General features: G+C 48.3%; 1 protein-coding gene across 1 annotated transcript; it reads right to left on the reverse strand.

Annotated features, from left to right (window-relative positions):
* Positions 1 to 11,553: 11,553 nt before the first annotated feature.
* LOC131915045 (cytochrome P450 1A2) lies at positions 11,554 to 17,616 on the reverse strand. The gene is made up of 6 exons (XM_059267961.1): positions 16,789 to 17,616; positions 16,097 to 16,214; positions 15,231 to 15,320; positions 14,846 to 14,969; positions 13,958 to 14,044; positions 11,554 to 12,086 (listed from the first exon to the last, which is right to left on the reverse strand). The coding sequence occupies exons 1-6, from the start codon at positions 17,614 to 17,616 to the stop codon at positions 11,792 to 11,794; spliced, it is 1,542 nt and encodes a 513-aa protein (XP_059123944.1). The 3' UTR covers positions 11,554 to 11,791.
* Between the last annotated feature and the right edge of the window lie 860 nt (positions 17,617 to 18,476).

Genomic DNA, 18,476 nt, shown 5'->3' on the forward strand with positions numbered 1-18,476 from the left:
GGAATTGAACCTGGGTCCTCTGGAAGTGCAGCCAGTGCTCTTAAACCTCTGAGCCCAGTGCTCTTAAATCTCTCCAGGCTCCCCCCGCCTTTTTTTTTTTAAAGACAGGGTCTCATGTAGCTCAGGTTGGTCTAAAAGCCTTGCCATGCATGTAGCTAAGCATGACTTTGAACTCTGGGTCCTGCTGCTTTGCTTCCTGTGTGCTGGGATTATAGTGTGTGCCACCACCCACGTGCTTGATTTTCAATGCTCTGACCAACAGTCTATTATTGAACATTTCAACCATGCCAATCTGATCGGTAAAAACCATGCTTTTTTTTTGCTTTGTTTTTCGAGACAGGGTTTCTCTGTGTAACAGTCCTGGCTGTCCTGGAACTCACTCTGTAGACCAGGCTGGCCTCGTACTTACAGAGATCCGCCTGCCTCTGCCTCCCAAGTGCTGGCATGAAAGATGTGCACCACCACTGCCTGGCTCATGCGTTGTTTTTATCAGAGTCTCTTGCTTTCCTTTTAAAATTATAGCTTTTGGCCAAGTGTGGTGATGCAATACATTGCCTGTAATACCAGCAGTCGGGATGAGGAGGAGGAGGGTGGCTTTGAGTTCCATGATAGCCTGGTCTACCTAGTGAGTTTCTGTCCAGAGAAAATCAAAATAAACAAATAAGTGAGCAAGTACATGAATGGATGAATAATAACGTTTTGATATATATGTATATTTTAAGGTTAGGCATGGTGGTTCATGCATGTCATCCCAACACTCAGGAGGTCAAGATGGGATATCATGAATTTCATGACAGCCTGGGCCACCCTGTCTTAACACCCACCCACCCCAAAATTTAAGAATAAAATTATAGTTTTTCTTTCTTTTTAAGCTAGCTATATTGTGTGTTTATTTAATCTTAGCCCTGGGGAGACTGAGACAGGAGGAATGCTGTGACTTGGAGGCCAGCCTGGTCTATAGAGCAAGTTCTAAGATATCCAGGGCTACAGAGAAATACAATGGAGAGAGAGAGAGAGAGAGAGAGAGAGAGAGAGAGAGAGAGAGAGAAGAAGAAGAAGAAGAAGAAGAAGAAGGAGAAGGAGAAGGAGAAGGAGAAGAAGGAGAAGGAGAAGGAGAAGGAGAAGGAGAAGGAGAAGGAGAAGGAGAAGGAGAAGAGAAGAGGAGAGGAGAGAGATGGCACTCTCCCCTAATCCCAGCATTTGGGAGATGGAGGCAAGAAGATCAGGAATTCAAAGTCAACCTCATCTACATAATAAGTTCCAGGCCAGCCTGGACCACATGACTGAAAAACAAAACAAAAATAATGTGCCTTTGAGATGCAGTTGGTAAAGGTGCTTGCTGCAAAGCCTGAAGGCCTGAGTTCTGTTCCTGGGATCCACATGGTAGGAGAAAACTGACCTGTACAAGATGTCCTCTGACCTCTGCGTACATGTTATGACCTACCCCTTGCCCATCATACACACATGATCATAATAATTTTTTAAAAATCTGGGTGGTGGAAACACTGCCCAGCCTAGGTGAGGTCACAGGCTTAACCCCCAGAAGAAAAGAAAGAAAGAAAGAAAGAAAGAAAAAGAAAGAAAGAAAGAAAGAAAGAAAGAAAGAAAGAAAGAAAGAAAGAAAGAAAGAAAGAAAAGGAAAAGGAAAGGAAAGGAAAGGAAAGGAAAGGAAAGGAAAGGAAAGGAAAGGAAAGGAAAGAAAAAAGCTCGTACTTCCTGGAGCCATCGGACAGAGTTCTAGCATGGCCAAGTGGGAGTTGGATTTGCATATCCCACGCTAGTCTGGATGGGGGGTGTGTGTGCACAAGGCCTGTGTTGTGTAGGGTCTACTCTCTGTGGGCACACGGGCAAGTGTGGCCAGGTGTACATCTGTGGGTGAGTGCACCAGGCGTGCATTCAAGTAGGTGGGCATGCCAGACAGGTGTGTGTGTGTTGGAGGCTGGGCATGTGTTTGTAGGTGTGCCTGCCATCCTTGGGCCCTCGAAGCCTCTAGCTGGAGTGGTGAGAACTCAGTGGGGGTGGCTGTGGGAGACAACTAGCCCAGACCTGGGGAGCCTTGGGAAGCATTCTTTGCTTCCTCTGCTCCCTGGCAACGGTCACACTTGAGGCTGCAGAGATTTGGAACCGGTGACACCAAGTCCATGCACAGAGGAGTAGAGTTCCTGCCCAGGGACTTGGGGGTGACAGGGAGGGACTGTCTACACAGGCAAGAACTAGTTAGACTTCAGCAGCTCCCCTACATGCTACAGGGCTTTGTTCATGTGGCCCAGATCAGCAGGGCCTAGGGCAGGGACAGTTTCAGCCAGTCTCCAAGCCCCTGCTGTGTCGTGTCTTTTATGTGGAGAAATGGAGTCCTGATCAGCAGCCTGCCTGGTGGGGTCCCTCTGAGCTCTCAGTGGGATATGGTCTCTCCCTGACCTGTTTGTAAGGGCTCCCAGTCTGAGAGTAGAGATGCTTGGAGAGCTGGGGATGTAGGAAAAGGGCTGGTGTTCACATATGAGATGGTGAGCTGAGTGCTGGAAGTATTCAAGAGTCCTCACTGCCAGACCTCAGCCCTATACTCTCTGAGGCGTTTAGGGGGCTGTTACTGCATCCCTGTGTAAAGGGCAGGCATTTTGGCCTCTCTATGCTGACCCTTCTCTCGTCTCTCCTGGCTCGGCTTCTAGGCTCCAATGGCCTTCAGATTTGACTTCCTTTCCTGGTTCATTCTTTCTGTTGGTCAGTGCTCAGCACTCATGGTGCCTGTTCTGGGCCAGGACACACAAGGGACATAAGGACAAATGAGAGCAGGGCTCTGGACTCCTGGGAGGCACCTAACCCCGCTGCAGACAGGGGGTCAGGGCTGCCTAGTTGGGATGCCCTTCTCCGAAGGAAGGTGTGGGGGAAGCCAGTCCAGGTGATATAGACAAGGGAACGAAGCCTGGAACAGAGAGAGGGTCCTGCAACTCCCACAGGGCTGGCGACAAGGGGGCGGTGGCCTCTCCCACTGGGAGATGAGTTTCCTTCCCAAAGCTCCTTCTCACGCGATGGGCCGGAAGGGGTTGTGGGCCTATTGTTCCCTGGCACGCTATCACCCTCCCCAGCCCTCCCCAGCTTTTGGGTGGGTAGGAGTGGGAGGAAGTGAGCTGAGCCTGGGCCCTGGCAAGACCCCAGGGAAGAGGGTGCAAGTCCTGGGGATACTGGCTCACATGTGTGCCAGAGGTGAGCACAGCTGCTCATGGTAAGCCTGTGGCTTTGTTCTACACTGAGAACACCTCTCCCAGCATTTCTGCTGTGTGTGTGTGTGTGTGTGTGTGTGTGTGTGTGTGTGTCTACTCACCTGAGGCCTGACACTTTATACCTACTATCTCATTAAGCCTCTTACTAACCCTGTGAGGTAGGCTTATTATCCTCAGTTGCAAGATGAGAAAATCCAGATTCAGGTTATGCAACAGGCTAGTGAATTAGAGCCAGCCACCTGCTTATCACTTTCTACTTCCCAATCCCTGCTGAGGTGGGACACTGGCTTTAACTGCGGGGCCCAGGACAGAAGTGCAGAGGTGAAGGAAGGGAGGGGCATGAAAAAGCAAACAAATGTCACCTTACTGTCCTTCTGAAGCCACAGGCAGGCAGGTGGCCTCAGCCCAAGACCAGAGGCTGCCCTTCCTCCTCAGAATGAGATGCACCAGCTGTGTTCCTTGCCTAGAAATGTCCCTACTACATAACCTGAGAGAGGCCAGACCAGAAGGACCCTGTGAACACTGTGTCCTGGTAGAGGGATAATCAGAAAGCAGGGCCTTAGGTGACTAGCTGAGGTGGGTGGTTCGCTGGGAGTTGGGGAGCTCTTAATGAAGTGGAGGGCTGACTCAGGGGCTGACTGAACTCTATAAACCGTGGCCTGGGAGAAGCAGTGTCTGGATTCCTCAGTGCAGATGGTGTGCTCACATTGTTTACAGAAGTCCACCTCATCCAAAGATTCCTTTGCCAACTGGAAAATCCTTCCTTGGGGAGTGAATTGCCTTAGAATGAAATTTACCTGGCAGATCTAGGTGAGAGGAAACTTAGTGATTGGGTTCATACTAAGAATATCCTGGGAAAGAAATGACCTTGAAGATAAAATGGCCAGGAAGGATCACGTGATCCAGTGCCAGGGCTCCTTCCAAAAGGGCACGCTGCTGTGGACTCAAGGCAGTGAGGTTGGTCTGTGGAACTGTCAGCAGACCCTATCTTGGGGTCTTTTTTTGTTTTGTTTTGTTTTTCAAGACAGGGTTTCTCTGTGTAGCTTTGGAGCCTGTCCTGGAACTCACTCTGTAGCCCAGGCTGGCCTCGAACTCACAGAGATCCGCCTGGCTCTGCCTCCCAAGTGCTGGGATTAAAGGTGTGTGCCACCATTGCCTGGCTATCTTGGGGCCTTTAGGTCTGGCTGAGGACCAGAGTGAGCTTGCTTTTCACTGCTAGTGGAAAAACCAGGAAGGCGACCACTGGCAGCCCTTGTGCTCCTCTCTAGCTCTCTTCTGTGACACTATTTCCTGTGGGCCCGTGGTATTGGGCTCACCTCCCAATAATCTGGATATTGTGACTAACCCCCACTTTGTTCCATCACTGAATTACAATTCCCAATACTGGGGTGGGGTGGGAGGTGGTGGTGGCTAGCCTAAGCAATCTCCAGGAAAGACCTGATGGATGGGAGTTGCTTCAGATAAATATAGTTGGCGATCTGAGCTGTACAGAACATGGGTCCAGAGAAGTCCCTCATCCTCCACGGGGAGACAGAGGCAAGATCCCACCTCAGGGCCTTTTCTACCATTTCTTCTTTGTCCAAATCGTCCATCCCTGGTGTACCATACCTCGGTGTTTTCCCACCTCCTGGAGTGAGAACAGCCTAAGATGATGTATGCCCAGGGGCTGTCCAGGACAGACCAAGACAGAACTGGCTCCATCTGCCTCTTACTGGCTGTCAGAGACAGGAGTGGTGAGTGAAGGAGCAAAGTCTCTATGTCCAGTTCTCCCTACCTAGGCTCTGGCCAGAGTGGAGCCCTAGGCCACCTGGTTAAAGATTGGCCAGGTGTGCGTGAGAAGCTCAGGCCAACTCCAGTCCACGTGAGGTCAGATTGGTCCCTGACCATTAGATGACAATCAACAGATCTGTCCTGAAACTTCACAGGAAGCTGAGACCTGCTGAACTTGGATTGAAGAAGTATGGAGATATCTGCCTGGTGTCTCTTGAGGCTTTATAAGTGCCACTGTGGTACCCCAGCGTATCAGTCAGTGCTCTCCAGAGGAATAGCAGTGCTGGACTTAATAGATACCATGAAATACGGTGACTTGTACAATAAGGCCTAAGCTCCTAGCAGGAAGCTAAGGTGGAGCCGGGCGGTGGTGATGCACATCTTTAATGCCAGCACTTGGGAGGTAGAGACAGGAGGATCTCTGTGAGTTCAAGGCCAGCCTGGTCTACAGAATGAGACCCTGTCTCAAAACCAACCAGCCAACCCCACAAAGCCAAAAACCAAACAAACAAAAGAAAGGATGTTGAGCAGGAAAAGCAGCGGCTTCTTTTGTGTGATATGTCTTTCTCTTCTTTTGCATGCTTTCCCTTTTTTATTTGTTTTTATTTTGTGGTAGTGCTTTGCCTGAATGCATGTTTGTGCACCACATGTTTGCTTGGTGCTCCAAGAAGCCAGAGGATCTCTTGGAACTGGAGTTACGAGCAGTTGTGAGCCACCGTGTGGATGCTGGGAAGCAAGCCTGGGTCCTACGGAGGAGCAGCCAGTGCTCTTTATTTTTTTTATAAATATTTTTTAAAGGTTTATTTATTATATATACAGTGTTCTGCCTGCATGCCAGAAGAGGGCACCAGATCTCATTACAGATGGTTGGGAGCCACCATGTGGTTGCTGGGAATTGAACTCAGGACCTCTGGAAGAACAGCCGGTGCTCTTAACCACTGAGCCATCTCTCCAGCCCCCACCCCCAGACCTCTTTATGTCTAGGCTGCTGATGGAGGGTGCTGCCTATCCACTCTGGGGGCCATCCAGAGATGTGTTTCTTAGTTGACTCCAGATCCAATCAAGTTAACAATCAAGATTAACCACCAATATGTGCCCACTTGCACAATCGTGGCGTAACCGTTAAGGCCCAACCACTTTTTCTGATGGAATTTGAGGCCTGCTGTCAATAGTTCATAGCTGGCAAGCTCATAGTCTCTGATGGGATTGATACTACTGCTGAACGGTTGTGTTGTCAAACTGCCTTCTAAATTCTTTTCTGTCCACAGATTAGTGCTATCCCCACTTTGATGAGAGAAGTTCCTCTTACAGGGGGCAGCAGTTCCTGCAGAGACTTCTAACTGGTCCAAGAGCTAAGAATAAGTGACTGTCAAGAGCTCAGCCCCAAATGTATCATTTGCTGTAAGGTCGAATACATGCATGTTGATACATCCGAGTCAGCCCTTTGAAGGCTGGGAGAGGAGGAGGCAAGTCTGTGAGAGCAGAGGAAGTGATAGGGAGCTGCGAAATGTTTTCCAGGCGTAACATGACCATTGAACCCATGACCTCACAGCAGCAGTGATTACCCAACAAGACCAGGCCAGTCAATGTTCAGTCACACATGGGAGAGGGGATCACGAGGCCCCAGCCTTTTCTGATATTGACAGGTAATGGTTCCTGGAGGAGGCAGAGATATTTTCTCCAGTGGTGTAGGCACTTGTAAGTTTTCCAGACTTCTGTAAACAACCCCTCACCCGTGCTCTTGTAAGAAACACTAGTCAAACTCATTGGGGCAGAGAGAGAGACAGAGAGACAGAGAGACAGAGAGACAGAGACAGAGACAGAGACAGAGAGAGACAGAGAGAGACAGAGAACAAAACAAAACCAATGAAGTCAGAAGGAAGGACTGGCGGGAAAGAGGAGGGGAGTCAGTTGGAGTGGAGGGTGACAGGAGAGGATAATGGGGGGAGTGTGCTCAAACACATAAAACACACCTATGACAAAGTCATGATTAAAACCTGTGGTCATGTATAACTAATACATGTTCTAAAAAGATTAACTATCATGACCAGGGAGTCTTCCACTGGACTGAAGGCTCTGGAGGGAAGTCTATGCCCCTTCAGACTGGAACCATGTCTCTTCTCTCGACAAGGCGTCCCAGAACATGGCCACTACTCCTAGAACCCCAAAGGCTGGGCTTCTTCTCCTTAGTGGCCTGTCTCTGAGCAGGGGGATTTCCTCCTCAATGTGGAGCTCTGTCTCCCTTTTCCAGTTTGAGATGGCCAGGGCTGGGTTATGGTCTGATCAGTTTGGAATCCTGGGGCATCACGGTCTCTGTCTTTAGACTGAGATTACTCAGGATGTGCCCTTCTTATTCTAAGAGATGAGCTGGGTCTCCTCCTGTCTGGAACTTCTTGAGGAGTTTGCCTTGGGTTTGAAGATAATAGGCAGGTCATAGACAGGTGGAACTCCAGAAAGGGACTCCTCCCTTCCTCCAGAGTTTATCACAGGTTGGCCCTGCCTTCACCTCCTAAACATTATTATTATTACTTTCTTTTCAAGAAGATCTATCTATTTTTAAATTGTGTGTAGTTGTGCATGTGTATCTGTGTCCGTGTCCGTGTCCGTGTGTGTGTGTGTGTGTGTGTGTGTGTGTGTGTGTGTGTGTGTACTCACAGAGGTCAAGGTGTCTGGGCTCTGGAGATGGAGTTTCAGGCAGTTGTGAGCCTCCTGATGTGCACGCTGGAAAATTAAACTACAGGGGAGCAGACCTGCTCTAAACCTCTGAACCATCTCTCCGGAACTTTGTATGGACTTGACCAAGAGCTAAGGAGCATATTACATGAGGAGGGGAGACTGTGGGTCAAAGCACCCATCACTTTCTCGGCTGTCACAGTCTTTCCACTTCCTCTTCCCTAAGCCTTCAAAGGGTCATACAGATGTTCCATTTAGGGATGAGCATTTAATAGTCACTACTTATTCTCAACACTTTGACCAGTTGTTAGGAGCTCCGACATTATTTTTTTAAATACATAATTGCCAATATTATTTTTTTTGAAAGCCACAGACAACCATGATATGGCTCTTTAGACTGTTGGGCGATAACCATTGGACATACCTCTTTGGAAATAAGTCTGTCTCATTCTTATTTCAGCTTGGAAAATTACAACTTGTAGGACATATTTAGTTGGAACTTTATGAGTCATCAAGAAAGCAGAAATGAACTGAAAGAGCAGGAGTGCAGATGGAGCCTGATGTGATGGCACATGCCTTCAATCTCAGCACTCAGGAGGCAGAGGCAGGCGGATCTCTGTGAGTTCGAGGCCAGCCTGGTCTACAGAGAGAGTTCCAAGACAGCCAGGGCTTCACAGAGAAACCCTATCTCAGAAAAACAACAACAACAACAAAAACAAAGGAACAAACAAAATTGTGGCAAAACATTTATTACATTACCATTTAAGCGTGCAGTTCAGTGGTGTTAAGTATGTCCATAGTGTGGTACAACAATGACTACCATCCACTTTCTAGAATTCTTTCATAATCCTAAACAGAAATTCCTTAAATACCACGTCTAAAAACAAAACCAAGCAGCTCCTTGTTCTTGCCTCCTCTGAACCTGTGGAAACCTCTTGTTCTTATTCTGTGAGTGTACCCACTGAGGGCTGAACAGTGTTCCTTTCTGTGAGCTTACCACAGGTACGAGCTGCCTTTCTCATGGCTGTGACCAGATGCCTCCCAGGAAGCAACTTAAGGGAGGAAGACATTACAGGGGTTACAGTCTGAGGAGATGCACTCTATCATGATAGGGAAGGCATGGGGGAGCAGGAGTGGCGTGACCGCATCATATGATAAATCTGTGTTTAACTTTCTGAGGAACTACTGAATCATTTTTGATGGTAGCTGAACCATGGTGTATTTCCACAAGCAACGTATGAAGGTTATACTTTTTCCACATGCTCCTCAATACTTATTATGTTCCATTTTAAAAATTACTGACTTCCTGCTTATAATGGTTGGCTTTTGTCTACTTGGCACAAGCTAGAGTCACTTGGAAATAAGGAACCTCAATTTAGGAACCGCCTCCATTAGACTGGCCAGGGGATTTGTCTGTGGGACATTTCCTTGATTGATGATGGATGTGGGAGGGCCCAGCCCACTGTGGGTGGTGCCACTCCCAGCCAAGTGGTCCTGAGTTGTATAAGAGAGCCAGGCAGGGGGATGGAGAGATGGTTCAGCGGTTAAGAGCACTGGCTGGTCTTCCAGAGGTTCTGGGTTCAATTCCCAGCACTCACATAGCAGTTCACAACTGTCTGTAACTCCAGTTCCAGGGGATCTGACACCTTCTTTAAAAATATATTAAAGAGAGAGAGAGAGAGAGAGAGAGAGAGAGAGAGAGAGAGAGAGAGAGAGAGAGTGCCAGGCAGTGGTGGCACACGCCTTTAATCCCAGCACTCGGGAGGCAGAGGCAGGTGAATCTCTGTGAGTTCGAGGCCAGCCTGGTCTACAAAGTGAGTTCCAAGACAGGCTCCAAAAGCTACACAGAGAAACCCTGTCTCAAAAAACAAAAAAACAAAAAAACAAAAAACAAAAAAGAAAAGAAAAGAAAGAAAGAAAGAAAACTGAGCAAGCCAGTAAGCAGCACTCCCCCATGGCCTCTGCTTCAGCTCCTGCCTCTAGGTTCCTATACCTTGAGTTCCTGCCCTGGCTTCCCTTTATGATGGACTACAACTGTACATTACAGGGTGTGCCATGGATATCTTAAATTTATTAATTTGTTGAGATAGGGTCTCACTATGTAGCCTTGGCTGGCCTGAAACTCATAAAGACCCTCCTGCCTCAGCCTTTCAAGTGCTGGAATTAAAAACATGTGCCACCAGCCGGGCGGTGGTGGCGCATGCCTTTAGTCCCAGCACTCAGGAGGCAGAGCCAGGTGGATCTCTGTGAATTCAAGGCCAGCCTGGTCTACAGAGCGAGATCCAGGACAGGTACCAAAACTACACAGAGAAACCCTGTTTCAAAAAAACAAAAACAAAACAAAACAAACAAACAAAGCATGTGCCACCATATCTAGCTAAATTTGATTTTGTGGGAACAGGATTTTGCTATGGTGCCCAAGCTTATGTTGAACTCCTGGGCTCAAGTGACCTCCTACCAATCTCCTGTGACTGGGCTCACACGTGTTTGCTACTCACCTCACCTTATTATGGTTTTCACTTAAGTTTCCATAATGACTTCTGATATCAGATGTCTTGCCTTATGCTCATTGGCCAATTATATATCTTTTACAGATTTATTTATTTTTATGTGTATGGATGTTTTGCCAGTATGCATATCTGTGTATCATATGCATGCATGGTGCCTGTGGAGGTCAGAAGAGGATATCATATCTCTTGGAACTAGAGTTATAGACAGTTGTAAGTGACCATTTGATTGCTGGGAATTGAACCAGGAGCCTCTGGAAGAGCAGTCAATACTCTTCACCATGGAGCCATCTCTCCAGCCCCAATTGTATATCACTTTTAAGAGAACTGTTGACTCAAGTCCCTTGTCCACTTCTGAACTGGGCCCTTTGAATTATAGAAGATCTTTACATGTCCTTGACATTCACCTCTCATCAGAAGTATGCTTTGCAATTATCTTCCATTCTGTGACTTGTATTTCCATATCCCCCTTTGTGTGTGTGTGTGTGTGTGTGTGTGTGTGTGTGTGTGGTGTTTTATGTATGTTTGGTGTGTTGTGTATATGTTCATATATATAGGTGTGCATGTCCAACCCATGCATGTACATTCAGAGGCCAGAGAAGTATGTCAGGGGTCTTCCTCTGTCATTCTGTGCCTTCTTTCTTTCTTTTTTCTTCTTCTTTTTTTTTGGTTTTTCGAGACAGGGTTTCTCTGTGTAGCTTTGCGACTTTCCTGGATCTCACTCTGTAGCCCAGGCTGGCCTCGAACTCACAGAGATCCACCTGGCTCTGCCTCCCGAGTGCTGGGATTAAAGGTGTGCGCCATCACCGCCCGGCTGTGCCTTATTTCTCTGAGGCAGGATTACTTACTGAACCTGGGAGCTGGCTGTTTGGCTAGGCTGGCCCAGGATCTACCTGTCTCTGCTCCACAGCTTTGGGGTTATAGGCAGGTATAGCTGTGTCCTGCTGTTTTACGTGAATGCTTAGGATTCAAACTTAGGTCCCCAGGCTTGCACAGCGATCACTTTGACCCACAGAATCATCTCCCCAGGTCCCTGTTTTTACTCTCCAGTCAACCCACATACATCTGGGGTTGTTATTCTCCCCTGACCATGGAAAGTCACACCTTCTACTTTTTGAGGATAGGACATAGGCTGGATTTCTTTGTCCCTCTCAAGTATTCAAAGACTCAAGTCCTAGAAGAAGAGAGGAAGGAGAAAGCAGAACGGAAGTGCCCACCGTTAACTATGAGGAAACAGAACGAGGCCTGCGTGGAATCCAGGACTCAAGAAAGCAAGGCTTATTAACCTACATGCCAACATGAGTGAATCTTGAAAGAACTGCGTTAAGTGAAAAGAGCAGTCACAGACCATCCATCAGTCGTTGAGTTTATGTGAAATTGTTAGAATAGGCAAATGTATTGAGTCAAAAACCAGATTAGCATCTGGTGGGGCAAGGAAGTCAGGTTAGGAGGAATAGTCATAAATCTTAATGGTATAGGTTTTGGGGCATATGATAGATGATATTCTAAAATTGATTGGAAGTGAATTATATGGTGAAAGGATTATACTTCTAAAAAGCTGTTATTTAGAAAGAAAGGGAGGTGATGGCCCCATGGATGCCTCCTCCCCTGCCTCGGCCATCTTCACTTGGAAAAGCGTGGCCTCGCCTGGAGGTGTTTGCAGATCCCAGGCTTCATCGTCAGCCCATAGGTGGGTGTCAGGTCCACCTTCGTGCCTGGTGGCACACTGAACTCCAGCTGCTGCAGCATGATGGCTAAGAAGAGGAAGACTTCCCACTTGGCCGGGATCTCCCCAATGCACCGGCGCTTTCCCAAGCCAAAGAGCATCACCTTTTCACTCAGTGTCTTGTTGATGGCTGTGTTATTATCAGTAAGAAACCGCTCTGGACGGAACACAAAGGGGTCTTCCCACTGCTTCCTGCAAGAGGAACAGATAGGACCTGAGCTGGGTGGGTTCTGGGAGGAAAGGGTAGCTATGTTCTCCCAGATTCTGTGAACACAGTGTTGGAAAAGATTGATGGTCACAAAAGCGTGTGGGGAAGGCACCAGACTTGGCCTGTATCCCCTTTTGTTATGGTTCTTTTGTATTTGTTTGCTTTGAGACTAGGTCTCATGTGTCTAAAGTTGGCCTTGAACTTCATATGTAACCCCAGGGTCACCTTGTTTGAAATGCTGACCCTTCTGCCTCTACCTCCCAAAGTGCTGGGATTACAGGCATGTGCTACCGCATCTGGTGCTTGGGATCAAACCCAGGGCCTTGTGTTGGTAGTGTTGGCACTCTACCAACAGCTGACCTCCAGCCATGATAGTGTTTCTTTAAAATAAAATTCTCTCTAAAATGATCAACCTTAAAGATAGTGGATTTTGATTATTTTTTAATTTTTTAAATTACATTTTTATTTATCTGCTTGTGTGTGCATGTGGGGGTCAGAGGACAACTTGCAGGAGTCAGTTCTCTCCTTCTACCATGCGGGGCCTGGGGATTGAACTTGGGGTGTTAGCTGTGGCAGCACATGCCTTTCTTTACCTGCTGAACCATTCCCACAGTCCAAGATAGTGTTTTGTTTTGCTTTTTTTTTCTTTTTGTTTTTCGAGACAGGGTCTCTCTGTGTACTCCTGGTTGTCCTGGAACTCTCTATGTAGACCAGGCTGGCCTCGAACTCACAGAGATCTGCCTGTCTCTGCCTCCTGACTGCTGGGATTAAAGGAGTGCGCCACCACTGCCCAATGGCTGATAGTGGTTTTTAATATTCTTTTGTTTTAGTTTCTTTTTTTTATTATTTATTTATTTATTTATTTATTTATTTATTTATTTATTTATTTATTTATTTTGGTTTTTCGAGACAGGGTTTCTCTGTGTAGCTTTGCGCCTTTCCTGGAACTCACTTGGTAGCCCAGGCTGGCCTCGAACTCACAGAGATCCGCCTGGCTCTGCCTCCCGAGTGCTGGGATTAAAGGCGTGCGCCACCACCGCCCGGCTTTTTTTTTTTTTTTTTTTTTTTTGATGTGGTTCTGGGAATTGAACCGAGGGCCTTCCACGTTGTATATATGACCAGTGAGCTATAGCTCCCGTCCTAATTGGATATTTCAAAGAAATAATGCTTTACCAAGAGGAAACTGAAAGAAGGAAACAGGTTTCTCTCTCTCCTAATTCCAGTAGCAAGGGAGATCACCAGCTTGCTCGGCTTATGCTTATTTTTCTGGACTAAAATTTGACAATACAAATATGGATGGCATTCTAATGTTCAATATGTCCTGGTTTGGATGGATTGCATCCTACAAATTAGAGTGGAGTTTTCCAAGATCATTAGACCATTCCCATAAGACATTTGAGGTAGCCTCATTATCTATCCAACTGAAACCTTGGGGCATGGGGAAACTTCCTAGTCAAATTCTCCTTCCTTCCTTCCTTCCTTCCTTCCTTTCTTCCTTCCTTTCTTCCTTCCTTCCTTCCTTCCTTCCTTGAGACAGGTATACAGCCTAGACTAGCCCAAAACTCACCAATAAGTACAGACTGGCCTTGAACTCACTGTAATCCTCCTGCCTCAACCTCCTGAGTAGGCTGGATTATAGGCATTTACCATCCACACCAGATACCTAGTCAGTTCTTCTGTACACTGAAGTTTGAGAAATAGGGTGTAAATGTTGTCACTTGGAACAGGCGATCTAGCAATGAGGTGGTGCTCCTTACGTAAGCAGGTCCTGAAGGACAGACAACCTTCCCTGAAGGGACAGACAACCTTCCTGATCGCTGAGGATTCACCATTCCCATCAGGGCCATGTACTCACTCATCATGGTTGACCTGCCACTGGTTTATGAAGATACAACGCTCCTTGGGAATGTGGAAGCCATTCAGTGAGGTGTCCCTCGTTGTGCTGAGGAGAGAAGAGAAGCTTAGGGCTTGGAGAAACTGTGGTGTGGCTTCTTCCTCCCTCCACTCCATCCCAGTGTCTGACTACCACAGTCTCCAAGCCCCATATTGGGCGGTCACATGAAGAGCAGGGAACATGGGGCAATTATCTTTCCTTTTGCTGGGATCCTGCTCTTCAACTTCAACACTTGTTTACTAGACTCTCCTTGTGCTCAGATGTGCACTGGGGCAGTCCCTGAAGCCAAGAAATCAGTGGTTGGGGCTTGCCCTGGGGAGTCTGCAGGTTTGTGCCAGGAATAACTAGGTTAAGGTGTGAGCGGAGGTAAATGTTCACTCTCACAATCCAGGAACTTGGGCTGTAAGTCTTGTAAATCATCGGGGGATAAAGCTCTACTTGGCGGATGAGCCAAAAGAGGCTTCTAGATGGAAGGGGATGCATTTGTCAGGATTGACTTTGGGCAAGGGTAGAATCTGGGAGTGAGAGAAAGAGATGGATAGAAGTTTTTCTAAGCAGAAGGTCCAGCTTAAGCAAAGTTGGCCGGTGGCTGGATTACCCTTGTGAGGGACAGTGAGGAGGGCCTGGCTGGAGCAGAAGCTATCCATAGGGAGCTAACACAAGTGGAGGTGAGTGACAGCTGAGGCCATAAGCGACTGGACTGGGTCGGGGTAGATCAGAGACTGACGGGGGTCAGAGGCTGAGGTTACCATGTTCCGGAATGAGATGCAGCCTGAGCTGGGGGCGGAGCTGAGGAGCTGGGTGAAGGAACAGTATGAAAACTTAGGGGGCAGAGAACAGGGGCCTTACCTGTGGGGGATGGTGAAGGGGACAAAGGATGTGTATCGGTAGATCTCCAGGATGAAGGCCTCGATATAAGGCAGCTGAAGTCTGTCAGAAAGCCGTGGTTGCCGGTCCCTCCCAATCACTGTGTCTGCAAAGCACAGGCAGAACTCATGGGATGTTCTGTCTGCTCCAAGCATGTGTCCCTCTTATACTAGTGTCACTCTATGTTGGACTATGCTTACTCATGTTTCTGAGACGCCCCGCCCCCACACACCTTATCTGGACCAGTGGGGGATGCCATGTTCCTAGGACTTAACACACACTAGACACATAAACATGTATTTGTAGATCAACAAGTGACCTGGAGCCTCAAGGCATCTCTGACCGGAGGGTTGGGAGCAACACATACCCAGCTCCTTGTGGATCTTCCTCTGCACATTGGGATGTGTCACAAGGAGCAAAAGGCTCCAGGAGATGGCTGTTGTGACTGTGTCAAATCCTGGGTAGCAGGGAGTAGGGTGAAGGAGAAAAGGAAGCATGGGGGAGGAAAACATTTTTAACAAGCACCACTGTAAACGGAGCAGGAGCAAGCACTATCCCTCTCTGGCTCCCACCCCTGTGTATCCTCAGGCAAGGGCTGAGTCCTCAACAGAAACCTGAAAGCCAAACATGGTGGCTTATTCCTAGAACCCCAACACTAGGGAGTCCGAGGCAGGAAGAACTGCCACACGTTTGAGGCCAGCCTGGGCTGCAGAGGCGAGAGCTTGCCTCAAACAAAACAAGTCAAGCCAGGCGGTGGTGGTGCACGCCTTTAATCCCAGCACTAGGGAGGCAGAAGCAGGTGGATCTCTGTGAGTTCGAGGTCAGCCTGGTCTACAGAGCTAGTCCAGGACAGGCTCCAAAGCTACAGAGAAACCCTGTCTCGGAAACAAAACAAAACAAACAAACAAACAAACAAAAAAAAGTCAAAAGCAACCAAATCGAAAACCAAAACAAATCAAACAAGAACCTAATAGACACTGGTTTCATAATCAGTGGCTGGAATTATACGCCTGGACTCCAGGTTGTAGAGCCCTTTTACTTTCCCGGTGGGGAAACCCAGGCCCCAAAAGGAGAGGGACTTGGTTGAGTTGGTGGCACAGCATGAGGTCACACCTTGATCCTAGGGCAGGTGTCTGTCCTGTGTCACCTGCCATGTGGTTGGTGAGTTAGTTGATAGGTTGGGTATGGGTAAAGAGCAGCTGATGGATGGAGAGGCAGGGGTGTGGCTCCTACCTGCTCCAAAGAGGTCATTGACAATGTTGACAATCTTCTCATGAGGGATGAGGCCACCATTGTCTTTGGAGTTCTCACTGTGCTTGAATAGGGCACCCGTGATGTCCTGGATACTGTTCTAAGAGGACATAAGTTTAGGGGAACCATAATTTTGAGGGCCAGATGCCAGACCATGCCCCATCCCATTTGATATATCCCCAGGGCCTGGGAACGGCATTGGCCTCCAAGCACAGGGCTGGGATTCAGATTTTTGAACTGGCATCATCCCTAAATAGAGCCTAGTCATTTCATGTGCCACTGACCCTTCTTTCCCCTAACCCCAGGGGTCGGGTTTCAGAGGAGGAAGAAGTAGGTGTGAACACAAGGAAGAAAAGCGACATGAAGCTGGAGCTTAGCCTCTGTGGAGGGTCATGTTCCTGCAGAACAATCGCCTTTAAATTAATGACACCCCATATTGCAAAGCCCTGCCAAGGTTCCATTCACATGCCTTTGTTTTCTGGGTTTGGAGAAGCCCCCAGAGGGGAGCTGTAACGTACACGGGGTGGCTGCAGGTCACACAGCTGCTGAGTGGCCCGGAGCCTTCCTACGCCTTGGCAGCACGTGGCAGTCTGAGTACCTTGGAGTAGGTTTTGAGGGGATGTTCTCTGGGTCTGTGGTGGTGATGGGGCTTACAACCTGCCTCCGAGTCTCACCTTGTTGAAGTCTTGATAGTGCTCCTGGACTGTTTTCTGTAGAAACAGCACAAATTTGTCATTGAAGTTCTTAAACCTCTTGAGGGCTGGGTTGGGCAGGTAGCGCAGGATGGGGAAGAAGTCCACAGCATTCCCCGAGGAGACATTCTCCACAAAGTCACTGCTGCTCTTCACAATGCTCAACATCTCCTCGCTCTTCCGGGGGAAGTTCTTTCCAAAGCACATGGCTCCAATGACGTTAACCACTGATTCCACCACCAGATTGACGGGTTCGAAGTGGCCAACCTCCGCCATCTGCTTCTGGAACTTGCTGACTAGATGGTTAGCCTCCTTGCTCACGTGCTCCTCTAAGTAGCAAGAAGACGTGGAGGTCGGGTCTGAGGCTATGGAGAAACTCTTCAGGGCATCCTGGGCCAGGCGCCGACGGGCAGCCCACACCGGTCCAGAGTCTGGGTTGAAAGTCATGCTCTTGCCATTAGTGATAAGTGTGAAACTGTAGAGGTCTGGCCGGCCCTTGAAGTCATCTCCCTTCCGTATCAGGGCCTGGCGGATGGTGTCCAGGCCACTCAGCACCACCACAGGTGTGGAGCCAATGCGGATTTGCAGCACATCCCCATACTGCTTGCTCAGCTTTGTCAGTGACAGGTGTGGGTTCTTCCCCAGGGTCAGCATATGCCCAATGAAGGGCCATCCCCAGGGTCCAGGTGGACTCTTCAGACCTTTGGGTACCCGGGGTCTTAAAGCTCTGACCACCCAAAATACTATACAGAAGATGGCAGTGGCCAGTAGTAGCTCTGTGGCCAAGGAGAAGTACTGGAACAATGCCATCTGTGCCAGCTGCAGGGGAAATGGAAGGATGGGGTGGTTAAGGATGGATTCTGAGCCTCCAATTTTTCTTTTACTCACTCATTCAGTAGGTATACATTCTATGATTAGCTTTCAGCCGCACACCAGGGAAGTGAAGATATCCCTGTCATATATCCTGCTCCCTCAGGAATTTGCCCTTACCCCGTCACAGAATTCAAGGACTGGGAAACAGCCGTGTATTTACCAACTTTAGTGTCTGGATTTCTACCCCAGGCTCTGCGGTCTGCCTCTTCTCTCATTTCCAATTCTGAGACTGGAGTAGTTGGGAATGGCCACTCGAAAACAATGAGGCTAAAGACAGTTCCTCAACAGCCCCAGTCACAGAGTGCTTGCTGGGCTTTCTGCCAAAGGGCTCCCAGTCGGTACCCTCTACACACCCAGGGAACAGAAGATGCCCCCTTGCCCAAGCAACAGAAGATCAGTGTCCCTGGGATGCTACCATTGGCCTGGATATTCCTCCCCCTCAATGACACTCTAACAATACCAAGCATGGGTATCTCCTCCAAAAATTAGTCTTCATTCACCTCCATGTCTGGAGGTTGAAGGAGGCTATAGCCAGGTCCAGGCCTACCTAATGCCAGATGGTATTTTCTCCCTATCTCTTCACTCCAGGCAACTGTCCTTAGAGACAGCCTAGTCGAAACTACTAAATTAAAAATAGGGGGCCAGTAAGATGGCTCAGTGGTTCAAGGCACTTGCTGCCAAGCATGACAACCCGAGTTTGATCCCTGGAATCCACATGATGGAAAGAGAACTGACAGCTGACTCTAGAAAATTGTCCTCTGAGCTGTGACATTCAGACAGACACACAGACACACAGA

This window comes from Peromyscus eremicus, chromosome 7 (assembly GCF_949786415.1).
Source record: "Peromyscus eremicus chromosome 7, PerEre_H2_v1, whole genome shotgun sequence".
In the NCBI taxonomy this organism is placed as follows: domain Eukaryota; kingdom Metazoa; phylum Chordata; class Mammalia; order Rodentia; family Cricetidae; genus Peromyscus; species Peromyscus eremicus.